General features: G+C 41.2%; 1 protein-coding gene across 2 annotated transcripts in view; it reads right to left on the reverse strand.

Annotated features, from left to right (window-relative positions):
• The window catches only part of LOC139937185 (DNA topoisomerase 2-binding protein 1-like), a 32,378-nt gene that overhangs the window by 6,973 nt on the left and 10,719 nt on the right, over positions 1 to 14,686 (reverse strand). The window contains exons 10-24 of one of the 2 annotated variants that reach the window (XM_071932246.1): positions 13,832 to 14,013; positions 11,872 to 12,035; positions 10,901 to 11,026; positions 9,940 to 10,067; positions 8,909 to 9,022; positions 7,003 to 7,134; positions 6,172 to 6,394; positions 4,736 to 4,924; positions 3,775 to 4,399; positions 3,184 to 3,285; positions 2,797 to 2,946; positions 2,176 to 2,259; positions 1,943 to 2,011; positions 1,293 to 1,687; positions 216 to 412 (exon numbers count right to left, since the gene is read on the reverse strand). In XM_071932246.1, coding sequence (XP_071788347.1) covers positions 216 to 412; positions 1,293 to 1,687; positions 1,943 to 2,011; positions 2,176 to 2,259; positions 2,797 to 2,946; positions 3,184 to 3,285; positions 3,775 to 4,399; positions 4,736 to 4,924; positions 6,172 to 6,394; positions 7,003 to 7,134; positions 8,909 to 9,022; positions 9,940 to 10,067; positions 10,901 to 11,026; positions 11,872 to 12,035; positions 13,832 to 14,013 — 2,880 coding nt within the window. Of the gene's footprint in view, positions 1 to 215; positions 413 to 1,292; positions 1,688 to 1,942; positions 2,012 to 2,175; positions 2,260 to 2,796; positions 2,947 to 3,183; positions 3,286 to 3,774; positions 4,400 to 4,735; positions 4,925 to 6,171; positions 6,395 to 7,002; positions 7,135 to 8,908; positions 9,023 to 9,939; positions 10,068 to 10,900; positions 11,027 to 11,871; positions 12,036 to 13,831; positions 14,017 to 14,686 lie in introns of both variants that reach the window. The other variant, XM_071932245.1, reaches the window with a different exon arrangement.

Consider the following 14,686-nt stretch of genomic DNA (forward strand, 5'->3'; position numbering starts at 1 on the left):
CATCTATTAAAATTGTTGAAAATATAATATTTTAGTAGTTTCTTGAAAATATGAGTAGTCTGAGCATGCTTGATGTGATTTGGAAGTGTTCCATTCTTTTGGTCCAAAGCAGGAGAGTGAGCGAATGACATCTGCAAATGACACAGCATAGGGTTCTGGGGGTGAGGGGGGGCATTTCTGAAGAAGCTTTGAGTGTACGTCTTGCCTAAACTCACCTGTCAGTGTCCGGCTAGTCCCCGCAGCTTGCCCTCCATCCACACTGTGTACCATGGCCCTGCTTGACCGTGTGCGCCTACCACTCTCCTGATGGCCGGATCTATCTCTGGATGCTGATGTGCTGTTAGATGAAGTGTCGATCCCTGAAGAGCTGCCCTTGTGCATTCGACTTCGTCTCCGTCCACCTTTGACATTCCTGTCAAAAGAGTATCAGACATAGTTTTTCAGCTCAACCGAGACATAGGGACACCGCCAGTTTAGTACTAGATAGCTCAGTTGGTAGAGCGCCAGCACGTTAATCCGGAGGTCGTTGGTTCGAATTCCACTCTAGTCAATTCTTTGTTCAACTCCAAAATCAGACATAGTTTTTGAACGGAAGGTATACGTCTGCAGGCCTGATACTTCACAGAGGCAACAAAGGCGATTGCCTACATGCCCCCATGTAATTACCTTAGTGTCCTTGAATGCTACAGTAAAAATTCACAATTTCCTCATAGGGTGCCCTTTACCAAGGAGAAATGCCTTGGTGCCCTTGCCCTTTCAAAAACAAGGCCTGCGTTTGAAGTTGAACCCACATTACAGGGTGTTTTGTAACATTTCTTTCTGCTAAAAGAGAAGGTATACAGTTGGTAATCACTCTTCAAATAAATGGTGATACAAACTTTTCAAATGAAGCCTACAGAAGCTTTCAAAAGTACAAAGCATTTTTTTTTTTCACACATACATGTACACATTTCATACAAAATGATGTACATGTACAATGTACAATCATTGTGCACACTGTATGCCGATGGCCTTGAGTTGAGCCAATAAACTGCATCACCTCGGAACAACCAAAACACAGATACAGAAAGCTTATGTCATTGCACGTTTATCAAATGAAATCATTGGGCTTGTAAGACCACTGCCTGTGTCCATCCTTAGATAGGAATGGTCTATATCATCAATTCAGACCTAGGTATGATGGGAGAGGGATGGGTGTATCAGAGAGAGGGTTTTTTAGCCTTCGAGGAAGACTCTGCTAAGGTCAAAACGTCAGGCCATTAACTATTTTTTGCAGAGGGGTTTTCACTTACATTGTCGACGTCATGAAGCCCTCAAGTTGTTTTTGAAGGTTCTCTCGCTGCTCCAGTGACCCCTCCTCGTTGTCCATGACCTCTGGCTCATCTTCCTCGACGACCTCCCCCATCTCGGCGGCCTCCGCTATCCGCATCAGTTCCTCGTCGCTGTCGGTGGATCCTGCTCCGAAACCATCCATAGCGGTCTCGTCGTGGTGTGGAGCGGGCGCAGCGTGGGGAGTGGGTACGACCTGGGGAGTCGGGATAGCCTGTGGAGACGGGGTGGCTTGAGTCGGTTGCTTAGCCTGGGCTGGTGGCGGGCACGGGGTTGCCGATTGAGCCATGCTGCGCGTCTTACGGGAGGAGCGGGCAGGGGTCCTAGATGGAGTTTCACGCCTTGTTGAGACGACCGACTGCTCGATGGGAAAACAAAATGTATCAATGTCACCTTTGACATGTTTATTTCTGCCAACTGTCTCTATATATTTTCAGATTGAGCTGTAGGATAATCTCTACAGGGTGCAGTAAGCGTATACCTCTGTGGTAAGCAGCATCATGAAAATGGGCAAAATGTGTGTGTTACTTAAAATGCATGTTGAAAAGAAATGAAGTTTCAGCATTTTTTATCCCGATAGTTAAAGAATAAAATATATATTTGTTTTGTTTACCAAACTCATCTTGGGATTGTAAGTATGTGGGTAGCTCGTTTCATCCACTCGCCTCTCTTCTTCCTCACACTAAAACAAAAATAAAAAAATACAAAAAATTAATATTTGAACTACAAAAAAGAAAAGAAAAAAAGTGATATTTCAAGAGTTCACCGATTATAAAAGATAAAATCGGTCCCGATTTTCAGGAAATATTGTCCAAAGTCGTGCAACTATTTGTAATGGCTACTTACAGCTTGGAGCCAAACAGGTGAAACGATGCGCATTCCTTTACTCTTCGCTGCTCGGAACTCTTTTGACGTGTCATTTGCTCTTCCCTGATTTCAGAAGAAAAAATTAACAAAATGAAATAATAAAAAAAAAAGACGAAGCTGCATGCCTCGGCAATTCACGGTGAGTGAATATTTGTTTTCAAAGACAAATGCCCTTCTGAAATTAACCTCTTGAGTAATGACTTGGGACAAATTTTGATTTTTGTGACCTTGACATTTAACCTGGGGATTAAAAAAACAACAGGCGTCTGGTGGATCCCAAGACCAACCAATAACCCAAGTTAGGAATTGATATGCCAAGTCCTTCTTGATTTATCACTCGGACAATGATTGCATGTATGGACACACGGACATACACTGAAGGTCAACGCAAACACTGTATGCCCATTCACCTAGCTTCGCCGGCGGGGCATAAAAAAAGTGGTTCTCTTGCCATTGTTCGATTATGGTTTCTTTGCACCAACAATACACTCAAACAAAACTCATTCCAGCAATTCCAAGAAAATAGTCATGTCAGCGTGGAAGAGAAAAAAAGATCTCTTTCTTTAACTGGTTAAGGATCAATCACCAAATTATGTTCACCTTGAAGATGAAATGGGTACAGCTGTCGTCAAACGTCCAGCGGAACTCTGCGCCTAGAGACACAGCCAGGGTGTTATACTCTGCCTGTTTGGAGACTAGCTTCCTGCTGACGGAGAGGATTACTCCATCCAGGACTCCCTTGGACTTCACCTGCATCAGGGGGTCAAAGAGAGCCACAGATAAATCACTTTAAAGGCACTGGAGACTTGAGGTATTTGTCACAGACCAGTATTCTCACTCAGTGTATCCCAACATATGCATAAATTAAACAAACCTGTAAAAATTTGGGCTCAACTGGTCATTGAATTTGCAAGAGAATAATAATGACAGAAAAAACACCCTGTGTCTCAAATATCCGATCGGTAGGAACTCTTCAGAAATTCTCACCTGTTCATGAAAGACAGTTTCGTCGGCCTCCTCATTGGTAGCCTGTTCACCTGTTTTCTGCAGTGCTTTGGCAATGTTCATGTGGAAGAAGTCATCCAACGGCTGTAAATAAAATCCAATATGTCCAAAGAGCAAAAAATGAATTAATAAATAAATAAATAAATAAATAACCAAAACGGTCCTCCTTTTTGTAGAACCATTTTACAAATTTTATGATCTTCAACCCTTCTTCCAGGAACTGGACTAGATTTGTTGAGTTATCCGTGTTCAAATAAGAAGACTTTTAGCCTGGTGCCATATGATATGTACCATCAGAGAATATTTTGAGGCGTCCATTGTCAAGAGAGGGCGGGCATCATATCGTCTGCTATTTAAACTCCGACTGGGTCTATTTTTATGCTCTAGAAATTTTTTTGTCTACCACTAAACAAATCCTTGGCAGAACGCTGATAAGTTTTTGAAAGGGATAGGGTTTGGCCCATTGGGTGATCTGACAAGGAACGACCCAGAATCTGATAACCCCCTATTAGGATTCCTGGAACACTGCACTGAGATGGCACCTACAAGTAACATTATTCAACCCTTTCTTACCAGACTAGACTTTCTCGTGTGACGTTTCTTATGATGAACACCAGCCGGTGACTCCAGGTACGCTAGCGCATCCTTGGTGTCAAAAGTAGGATGAAACACCGTTCCGACTCCTAGGAATTTACTGGGCGTGTCCTTTGACCACGCCTCACCACCACTCTCAGACACCGACAGGTGTTTATTTACGACAGGCGTGCCCCTGGGTGCATCCTTTGAAGCCATGCCTGTACTATTTTCCTTATTATCTCCTTTGAATGCTTCTCCCTTCGCGCTGGACACGCCCGTAGTCTTATTTACATCTATGCTAGTTCTAGAGTCTTCCTGGCGTTCGGAGACCAAGTTAGCCTCTCCAGTTCTGGACGGTTTCTCAACTCGATCCTCACAAGCTTTTAGCCGGTCAACATTTTGATGATCAAGATCCTGAGATTTGCTCTGCGGCTCGCTGGAAACAGAGACCTTCCCTGCTCTTGAAGTCGCTCCCTCATCTGATACTGGGGCGATGAGATCAGTTCTAGAAGTCGGAAGGCGACTTTTGGGAGGACTTGGATCTTGTGGTGGGGGTGCAAAGTCCACCAGGAATTTCTTCTCTGGCTGGCGTTTACTTGTCCGGGCTGTCTCCAACAGCCAACTGTGATAAAGTACAGGAGTTTGGTTAATGATGTTTGGTGTGAAGCTATCAACATTTAAAGGTAAAGTTTACCCGAGGTTTTTGGAACCCTTCGATTATTTTAATCCTAAATATTTCTATAATTATGTAGATGGTAACGCTTTGAGGTATCGCCAGAAATAAAGAGTGAATATATTTTAATTCAAATATCAAGAAATCAATCACAAGGGAATTAACTGTTCAACCCAAAATTATTTAGAAATTTACCTAGTCAAATAAAAATTGAAACTCCACACTACAATTCTCTTTCAGAACATTTGGATAAGTTTCATGAGAACTCAATGCACTTAAACTCACTCTTTGGTCACAGCGGGTACTTTCCATTTCTTAGCGGCCTTGTACTTTGAGCCGTTGGGTTCCTTCAGCAGCAGGTGTGTGTTGGGTCTCAACGCCTCCGTGGCCTTCCGGGAGAAGTACTCCTGGCAGTTGGCTCCGAGAAGCTCGGCGATGTGGACCAGGCAATCGCGCTCCACACCGGAGAACTGACTGCGAGCGAGAAGACGGAAACACAGTTAAGTGCTATAAAGGGTCCACATATTTTTATGTAATCATTTCAGTTCATTTTGTTTTATTTTATTGGACGTTTGTTATTTTCTTAAGCATTTTTAATCTATCAATATAAACCACAAGGGAAACTGACTGGGTAAATTTTGAAATGATTTTTGGGGTTGAACAAAGAATTGACTAGAGTGGGATTTGAACCAACGACCTCCGGAAACGTGCTAGCGCTCTACCAACTGAGCTATCTAGCCCTATGCTGGGACACCACCAGCATAGGGCTAGATAGCTCAGTTGCTAGAGCGCTGGCACGTTTCCGGAGGTCGTTGGTTCGAATCCCACTCTAGTCAATTCTTTGTTCAACCCCAAAAAGCATTTTTAATCTGTTTATCTTAAATTGTACAGTACACTCCTAACTTGCTTTTAAAAATTTGTAATAATTGTCATAGGTGTTGTAATTTTCTTAAGCATTTTTAATAAGTGTATCTTAAATTGTTCTGTATTTTTCTTAACTTGCTTAAATTTTTAACCTCTGTGAAGCGCCTCAGGACTTGGGGGTTAAGGGTGCTACATAACAGCCGTTTTACCATTATTATTATTTCATTATATTCAGGAATGATATCGGACCCTTCGGAAAAAAAGTAATAAAATGATATAAAGTACAAGTGCTGACCTACATGTTCACATGTAACAGGCTTTTCAGGCTATTTTTAAATACTTTTTCAGATTGATCCCAAAGGCAAACAAAATGAGAAATCAGACTCAAGTAGGAAGAATATCATGCCTGTTTATTTTATTTTATTTTTTCATTTCATTTATTCTGGTTGTGAAGGCAAGGACTCTCAGAAAAGCAAATGTTATCACTGTACTAGCCGAGAACCCCATGGAGAGAAGAAGCAAGGTAGGAAAATTCAGTTCTAGATGTGGGAGGAAAACCCCAGACTTATTCCAGGGATAACATGCAGTCCACATGGTGCCCCTGCCCCTTCAACATTGTTCAGGTCGTACAAAGAGAGCCCAACTCCCTCTGCCCAGAGTTGTACTTATCAATATTTTTCTTTCAAAGTTGATGCACATAATTTGTTTGTAGAAAAGACGAGTAAAATCATACTGGTGATGAATCTTAGTGCTTTGTGAAAATTGAGCACAGGCCTCAAAAATCAACACTTTTTTACTTGACACAACAAAAGCCGACAAACAACAAACCCCAAAACGAAGAAGAAAAAAACACAAACCTGATGGTGACAACGCAGTCACAAAGCGGACTGGCCTCTTCCATTATTGAAATGGGTGTGAACAGTGGATTGGACGTCGGGTCCAGGAACATATTCTCCTCCATGCACATTTGCAGCCAGCAGTTTGAAATGACCTCATGGACGGATACGTTGACCTTGCAACCGTTGATTGGAACGACGGCAAAGTCTGCGATGCCCCGACGAGCAGCAGCTTTGACCTTTCCTGAATCAAGTAAGAGAGAGGGGTAAGAGTGAGCTTGGTCCAATATCAATTTTATTTTTTGCTAAGAAAAAAATAAGTCTGGGGCCAATCGCAAAAGTGTAAATATTATGGAATGTTGGCTGGTAACCTGTTTTGATTTTCCTGTGCTTAGCAGATTTTTGTTCTTACAGGCTTTATGAAATAGGGCCCAGGACGTTTGCAAGTCCGCAAAATAACACCTAGGTTTCCCCAGGCAGGCCTACCCCAGTTATTTATTTACTCTTCACTTTTGTCCAATTTTATAGAGCTACTAAGCACTAGTTATTGGTAAAAACAGAAAACAAAACTTAGTTAGCAGAAATCAGTTTTACATGGTAAATTAACGTGTAATGAATACCACTTAGTTTGCTTTGAAAATTATTGCTGTAAAGAAACAAAAAAACAGAAAAAACACACTAAGAACTGCAAATTATTGCTCAGCACAAATTGGTTACCAGGCAAAATAAAGTTTTGTACAATTTAACTTTGCTTAGCACAAAAACTTGTTAAATCACAGTGGCATGAACAGAGCCCAATTTAAAAGAGCCTTTGAAGAAAAAAAATTAGCAAAGCATTGAACAAACAATTACCTCCGTTTGTGATAAGCATATCCAGAATCTGCTCTTCTTGTTCCGGGGGGAAACCCAAGATCACAAAGGACTTGCCAGCGAATATCCCATCAGTCTGCTCTTCCAGGATTGTCACTTCCTCCTCACTGCTAGCTGTTCCAAGAAATTTAAAATAAAACAGGAGAAATTTAAACAGAGTTATATCAAATATGACGTCACCAGTGAAATAGCTGCCCTACAACATTGGCGTCTGTGAGCGTGTGCGTAGTACATGTGTGCGAGTGTGTCGCAATGTCGCAGCACCCAAAGTCTTCTTGCTACTGCATCATCGTTGACAGCTACAGGCACAAATATTTTTTAATGCCGGGATCAGCTCAGGCTATCTCCAAGTGTGAGAGAGTCATTGCGCTATCTCCAAGTGTGAGAGAGTCATTGCTGACGATAAAGTTCTAAAACTAGGATCCAAGGTTAAGGTACTGGACATGTTTGGTAATTACTCAAAATTAGCATAAAAACTTACTTGGTAACGAGCAATGGAGAGCTGTTGGTTGTATAAAACATTGTGAGAAACGACTCCCTCTGAAGTAACTTGTTTTTTTTCTCACTAAAATATTTTAATCTGAGAAAGACTTCGAGTCCGAAGCCTTTCTCAGGCATCTGAAAGCACACAAATTTGTGCAACAGGGTCTGTTTGTTCTTTAATTATTTTCTTGCAATTTCGATGACCGATTGAGCCCATGCATCTGTTGGGATACAACAAGTGACAACACTGGTCTCCGACAATTACAAAATGTGTCCAGTGCCTTTAAGGAGGTATGTTGAAATGCTGACATTTCCAACTTTTGATAACCCTTGGAGTTATTAGAATACAAAGTAGCTTCTGGGAACAGTATCCCTCAGTGCTAGAAGTTGCTTGTTTGTTGGGTTGGTTTCCTTTCCCTTTTTGTTGGGGGGGGGGGAGGGGTGTCTGAAGGAGGCAACAGCTTTTTTTTCAACAAGCACACATACACAAAAATATTAATCCAGAACAAAAATCTAAAATGTCTCATTCCTGTGTAATCTCGCATGTATCTTTCCCAGGGGGTTTGCATTACTTTAAATCTTTTTAGGGTTATTTAACAACCTTTTTCTTAAAGATTTGAACCCAATTTCATAGAGGGAAGGTACAGGTTTGGTAATTGTCAAAGACCAGTCTTCTCACTTGGTAGATCGCTACATAAGCATAAAATAACAAGCCTGTGAAAATTTGAGCTAAATTGGTCATCAAAGTTGCGAGAAAATGATGAGAGAAAAACACCCTTGTTGGACGAATTTGTGTGCGTTCAGATAGGAATAAAAGACTTCTGGCTAGAAGTTTTTTATTATTTTAGTGAGAAATTCCCTCTTTCTCAAAATCTATGCTACTTCAGAGGGAGCCGTTTCTCACAATGTTTTGTACTATCAACAGCTCTCCAATGCTCGTTACCAAGTCAGTTTTTAAGTTAATATTTGTTTTGAGTAATTACCAAGCGTGTACCTTCCCTTTAAGCAAAACAAAAAAATACTACATTTTCTGCTGAGCAGAAATGAACAGGATACCACAAATGACATAATAGCCTGGCTGGTATCCTAATATTTCAGTCAGCATCTTTTTGTTGTGCTACGCTTCATGTTGTGCTTGAGCAGCTCCATGAAATTAGGCCCTTGGTGTGGAAGGCCCCATGTTTGGCCAGCCCCATGTTTGGCCAGCCCGAATCAGGCCTGTCTGCTTCGTTTTTGAACGGACAAGGGCACCATGGTTTTTTCTCCTTGGTAACGGGCACCCTATTAAAAATTATAAATTTCTACTGGAGCATTTCAAGGGCACCAAGGCAATGATCAGGGGGCATGGAGGCAATGGCCTCCGTAGCCTCCGTGAATTATCAGGACTGCCGAAACAATGTCTTACCCTCATCGTCCATTTGTGTGGCGTCGTCATCAAGAGATATTCTGGTCAGCTCGGGATCACGTTCTTTGGGTAGATTAAAAACCACCTCGGAATCGTTGGTGGTTTCATTCTGATCTGCGCAGGTAAACAGAGGCAGAAACCATTTTTATTGGTAGTCATGACTTGTTCACGTCAGTGTATGCCATGGGGCCTAAATAGTTTTGTCAACACGGTGTTATTACAAAAAGGGAGATCCATGGTATTTGCAACGATCTAGCCAGTGTGACCCAGGAGTGAAATAAATATTTTTTGTGTGTATACATATAAAATTTAAAAACTGCGTTAAAGACAAATAACATCATTGGAATTTGGGAGAGTAAAATCTAATCTACTTAGGCCCAATTTAAGGCTCTGCTTACTAATACCACCGTTGTCTGCGGTTAAGATCACCATTCTCCGCTTAGTGTGCCAAATTGCTTCGCTACCTGTGCAGTAAAGAATGCCTAGTAATGTGGAGTACGCACGCACGAAAGCTAAAATTCCCTGCCGACCCATGAAATATGCTTCAATGTCAGCGCAGAATTCCCTGCTTCCGTAAGCGCCGATTCTTTGCTTATGGTCGGCAGAGCCATCAAATTGGGCCCTGGTCTTGTTGCAATACCTTCCCCTTAAACTCATCCACAATATAGACCCATTGCATATGACATCACACTCTCAAAAGAGAGGCAGATCATTGGAAAATAGCTGTTCTCTGAGCGTATAATCGTGCGCGTGACCTCAGCGTACATGTAGCGTTTCGGGTTATGCAAAGGGGAGCTATATATTTCTTACACAAAACAGAATGCGCCTCCGAGCAAATGTGCGTAATTTTGGGTGTCAACTTTTTTTGTCTTTTGTGCATGTTTGTATACAATTTTGACACCCAAAATGACACCCAGAATAGGCACATGTGAGTACGCTGCACGTATTGCAAGGGGTCTATAACTGGATTTCTCCGCAAGTTACCCTAAAATGGTTTTGAGATAATTTCTGATGACCCAACTAGGACTGACCTGCTGCTCCTGGTAGATACTGCTGCATCATGTCAGCATCTTCCGCATCTTCCTCCGCCTTACTGGCGGACTTCTTGGAACGCTCCTTGCTTTTATTTTTTCCCAGGGACATCCTCTGCTTTTCAGGTCTGCCAAGAAATTGTATCGCCATTCCAAGATTACTCATCATAAATCAGAATTTCGTTTGGTGTTTTTTTTTATGGATGGGGTTGGGACTGGTAGAAATATGGCAAATGTATTTCTCAACAAATTTGTACCCATACAAACCTTTTTATAAGTGAATGGCTTTCAGATTAAATCGTAATTTTGTTTAAGGCATTTGATGGTGAGGTATCAATGTATTGGTTTGCAGGTACACTGTACACCATGTATATTTGCTGAGTAGATTATGTCCTTTTAAGAACCTGTCTTGCTAATTATTCCACTACCACGGAGTAGATTTTTAAGAAATCTGGAGACTTCTCTACTACTGCGGAGGAGATTTTTCGGAATTTAAAAAGACTTCCAGTTCTGAAAAGAACTGTCCTGCTTATTAACTTCTACCTGGGCGGAAGGTAGAAAATCGGCCTTGTGGATCTAGAGGGATCTCGTTATTCTCGAGCGATTTCTGAATTGGTAAAAATGTTTCGACTAGCCTGCTGTAGTCAGTTTGTCAGTCTCTCTTTTCAAAAATTACCAAACCTGGGCCCAATTTCATAGAGCTGCTTAGCATAAAAATTTGCTTAGCATGAAATTTCTTCCTAGATAAAAACAGGATTACCAACCAAATTTCCACGTGATCTTCAGGATAAGCAAACAGCCGAGTACCAGTAACAAGCATTATGCAACAAATGGGAATTTGGTTGGTAATCCTTTTTTTTATCAAGGACGTAATTTCATGCTTAGCAAATTTTTGTGTTTAGCAGCTCTATGAAGTTGGGCCCCGAACATAAACTTTAATTCAAAAGACAAGAATACAAACCTTGAGTGATTGGCTGGTGATGCTGACGTGAGTGGTGGCAAGTTAAGACAGATGTAGTTTTCTTCAGTTGCCTGGGTGGTCTGCTTGAAGCTATCAACGAGCCACATGGCGGTCACTACATGGGGCCTGTAAGACAATACAAGATGAACGTCACATGCTCAGGGAAAACATACAAAGGCAGAGAAATCGTACAAAGGTGAAGAAAAACACACAAAAGCAGAAAACAAACAAAGGCGGAGAAGCCTAGTTCCAAACTTAAAGGCAGTGGACACTATTGGTAATTACTCAAAATAATTATTAGCATAAAACCTTACTTGGTAACGAGTAATGAGAGGTTGATACTACAAAACATTGTGAGAAACGGCTCCCTCTGAAGTAACGTAGTTTTCGAGAAAGAAGTAGTTTTCCACGAATTTGATTTCGAGACCTCAGATTTAGAATTTGGGGTCTCAAAATCAAGCATCTGAAAGCACGCAATTTCGTGTGACAAGGGTGTTTTTTTCTGTCATTATTATCTCGCAACTTCGACGACCGATTGAGCTTCAAATTTTCATAGGTTTGTTATATTATGCATATGTTGAGATACACCAACTGTGAAGATTTTGTGTTTAACCCTTAAGAGACCATTAATTTCTGTATAATCATCACCACACTTCCAGACATTGCTAATCTTGTAGATTTTTTCCACCGCTATTTTCAACAACAATGTCAGGTAAGAAACGAAAAATACATGGTTTGTTTTCCCGAGTTGTAGATTCTATATTTACATGGGACTATTGGAAATTTTCAATTCAGTCCCAAACTTTTCCTTTTACCCTCTTGTTTGATCAAAAGTTGGTCAAATATTGCAGCCGCTTGCGGCTTCTCTTGGCATTTTCATAAAAGACGCTTACAGCAGCTATAGTCTCCAAAGGAATATAAGCAGTTCTACGAAATTCGTCCCAGGGTGTTTTCTCGTCTTACACACACACCTGTATGATGATTGCATGAGGAGGCTGATGTGCTCTGGCACCCTCCGTCCCATCACAACATGCGAGACGCTCTCGTTGATCTGGTTGAAGCGTGTAGCGCCCCCAGTGTTGATGATCTTGCGCAGTTTCTCGAGCCGAGCTCCGCTAAAACCACTCAGGAATACCTATGTATGGGTAGCACAGAGGTCACTATGAAACATGGATGGATTCAATGTACTTGTGAAGAATGCAGTGATAGTTTTTTCAAAATTTTACGACTGTTAAATAATCTTGAAAATTTAAAGGCTCAAGGCGGTTTAGAGAAAATCCTGACATCTGGTGAAAAAACACTAAATTTACAATACTTTTGAGTGAGTAGAGTGCTTTCATCAGGGCCTCGTCTTGCACCAATATTACAGTTGCATCTATTATTTTACAGGCATGAGAATGGGTGATGATAAAAAAACAGGAAAAAATTCAGTTGATTGGAAATGTCAATATTCCATCATTTTCGCGCGCAGCGTGAAGTCCCTTACGGCCGGGGTTCAGGGCCCGCTTAAGGGCCCTGGGAGCTCTGGGTATTTAGAAGCTCTGTGGTGGTCTCTGATGCATTTCTGACACCTATTTTTCCAGGTAGAAGTGACCTACCTTTGTGTGATTTTTCCTTTTTTTTTTTTTAATAATAGGTTTAAAAGAAAATAAGGAATGTAAAGCTCAAACAATTCAAACATTTTTGGGTTCGCCTGCGATTTTTTTACAATTCCGGAGAAAGAAAGGAAAAAAAAACAAAAAACCAATAGTAATAATATTTTTATTTTTTTGACGATCTTATCCCTTATTTCTGCCCTTGAAAATGCTTTTTTTCTCATTAACAACCATTTTTATAGGTTCTTGATTTGAAATTCGGTTGTGTAAAAGAAATTCTTTTGCAATTAAATGTTTGTGATTTTAACGATCTGTCGGCGACGCACATTTTAAAATAATAGGCCTACATATTTGGCGAGAGCGATGTGTTTTTGAGAAAGAGGTTGTTATTCAGCATAGGGTATAACTGGAACGAGGTTGAGATTAGACCCCAACATAGAAATAGAACCAATGAAGAAAGCACGTCGTCCGGACGTACAGTGTGTTCGCTGGTTCCCAATATATCTTTCGCTGGTTGTGAGGCAATAACAGGTACCAGTTTTCCATGGCCTGCCGGCGATCTCAGATTCGTGCCGCGCCGCTTATTGGTTCGTGTACAAACCTGCACGGACGTACACAGTACACAGTACACATGGTGCAAACACGTGCATTGTTTTTTCAGTAGACTTTCAAAAGTCTCCACACGTGTTATCTTTGCTGCAGCAGCAAGCGCATTACACGCAAACATTATTGAACCGTACCACTATAAACGAAGCAAGGAATGAGGCAAGTTTATACATCCGTCTCTGCTGCTGCATGCATGCGCGATGCCAGGAAGACCACAAGCCGTAAACTGGGCCAGTTGCTGGACGGCAATTTATTGTTTAGTTAGGTGCCGTTTTTTCATGAACACCGTACGTGTGGATCCGCGATAATAACAATTACAAAGGTAAACTGACATTGTCTGACTAGAGAAGAGGGATTAGAGAAATCCAAATGTATACCCCTAAAAACCTACCCCCCGAATTTTATAGCAAATTCACATCGAACTCGGAGACCACAATTTTGAAAGGGAAAAAAACGGAATTCCGGTTTAAACCGGAAGATTCTCATGCCTGATTTTAATTACCTGTGTGTAGTTTTCTTGCATCAATGACAAAATGACAAAATACATAAAAATATGAATAATGAAAACCCATGGTTGTTTACTTGTTTTGCATCCTGTGTATTCGGTTCTCATACATCTCACACGGAATTACATTTGATGGTTTTGGGTAAACTCCTACAAAGTAATGCCACTATCCAACTGAATTTTAGTACAAACTGTATATTTACACTTCATGAATTATAAGCGTACCTTGCATCCATCCAGAAACAGACCCGCGTCCGTCAGAGACAAATCCAACTCATCCAGTTCCTTCATATTATCGGACCTTGGTTCAGCAAGGGAGAGGTTTGCTTCTGTCATGGCCGTGTCGTCTACAGCCGACGCCATGCTGATGTTACTGATTGCACTAAAATTGGCCATTGAGGTCCCAGCTGCTGATGATGATAACAATAAAAAGAATCTAATAAATAACCAAATCAGTCAAGTTGTCAGACTGGGTTTTGACAAAAACCTTTCCCAAAAAGTGGGATTTGAAACTTTGCATGGTGGAAATACGATATAGTAAGGTTTGCGGTAACACCATGTATTAAGATAGCATCTAAATGAGTTGGGGTGGTTCTGAAACCCAAAGGTTCTTTTCAGAACCACCCGAACTCATTTAGAGATTAGCATTACATGGTGTTACTGCAAACCTTTCTATTCCTTTCCCCAAAAAGTAAGTTCTAAAAAGAAATTGTATTGACAAATTGTGGTATTTGAAATAATAGTCGGTTGCCACTTTCCAGGTTTCATCAGAAACTTGGGTGTGATCCTGGTTACATGGCAGTTAACGGTTTTATGGCTTCTTAAACAAAGACAGCACCCCCAAACAAAGACAGCACCCCCAAACAAAGACAGCACCCCAAACAAAGACAGCACCCCCAAATAAAGACAGCACCCCCAAACAAAGACAGCACCCCCAAACAAAGACAGTGACCGCAAACATTAGGGCTTGGATAGCTTAGTTGGTAGAGCCCCGGCACATTAATCAGGAGGTCGTTGGTTCAAAACCTGCTCTAGTCTATTTTTCATTGTTGTACAAATTTCTATATCATCTTCAATTCC

This window comes from Asterias amurensis, chromosome 5 (assembly GCF_032118995.1).
Source record: "Asterias amurensis chromosome 5, ASM3211899v1".
Lineage (NCBI taxonomy): Eukaryota > Metazoa > Echinodermata > Asteroidea > Forcipulatida > Asteriidae > Asterias > Asterias amurensis.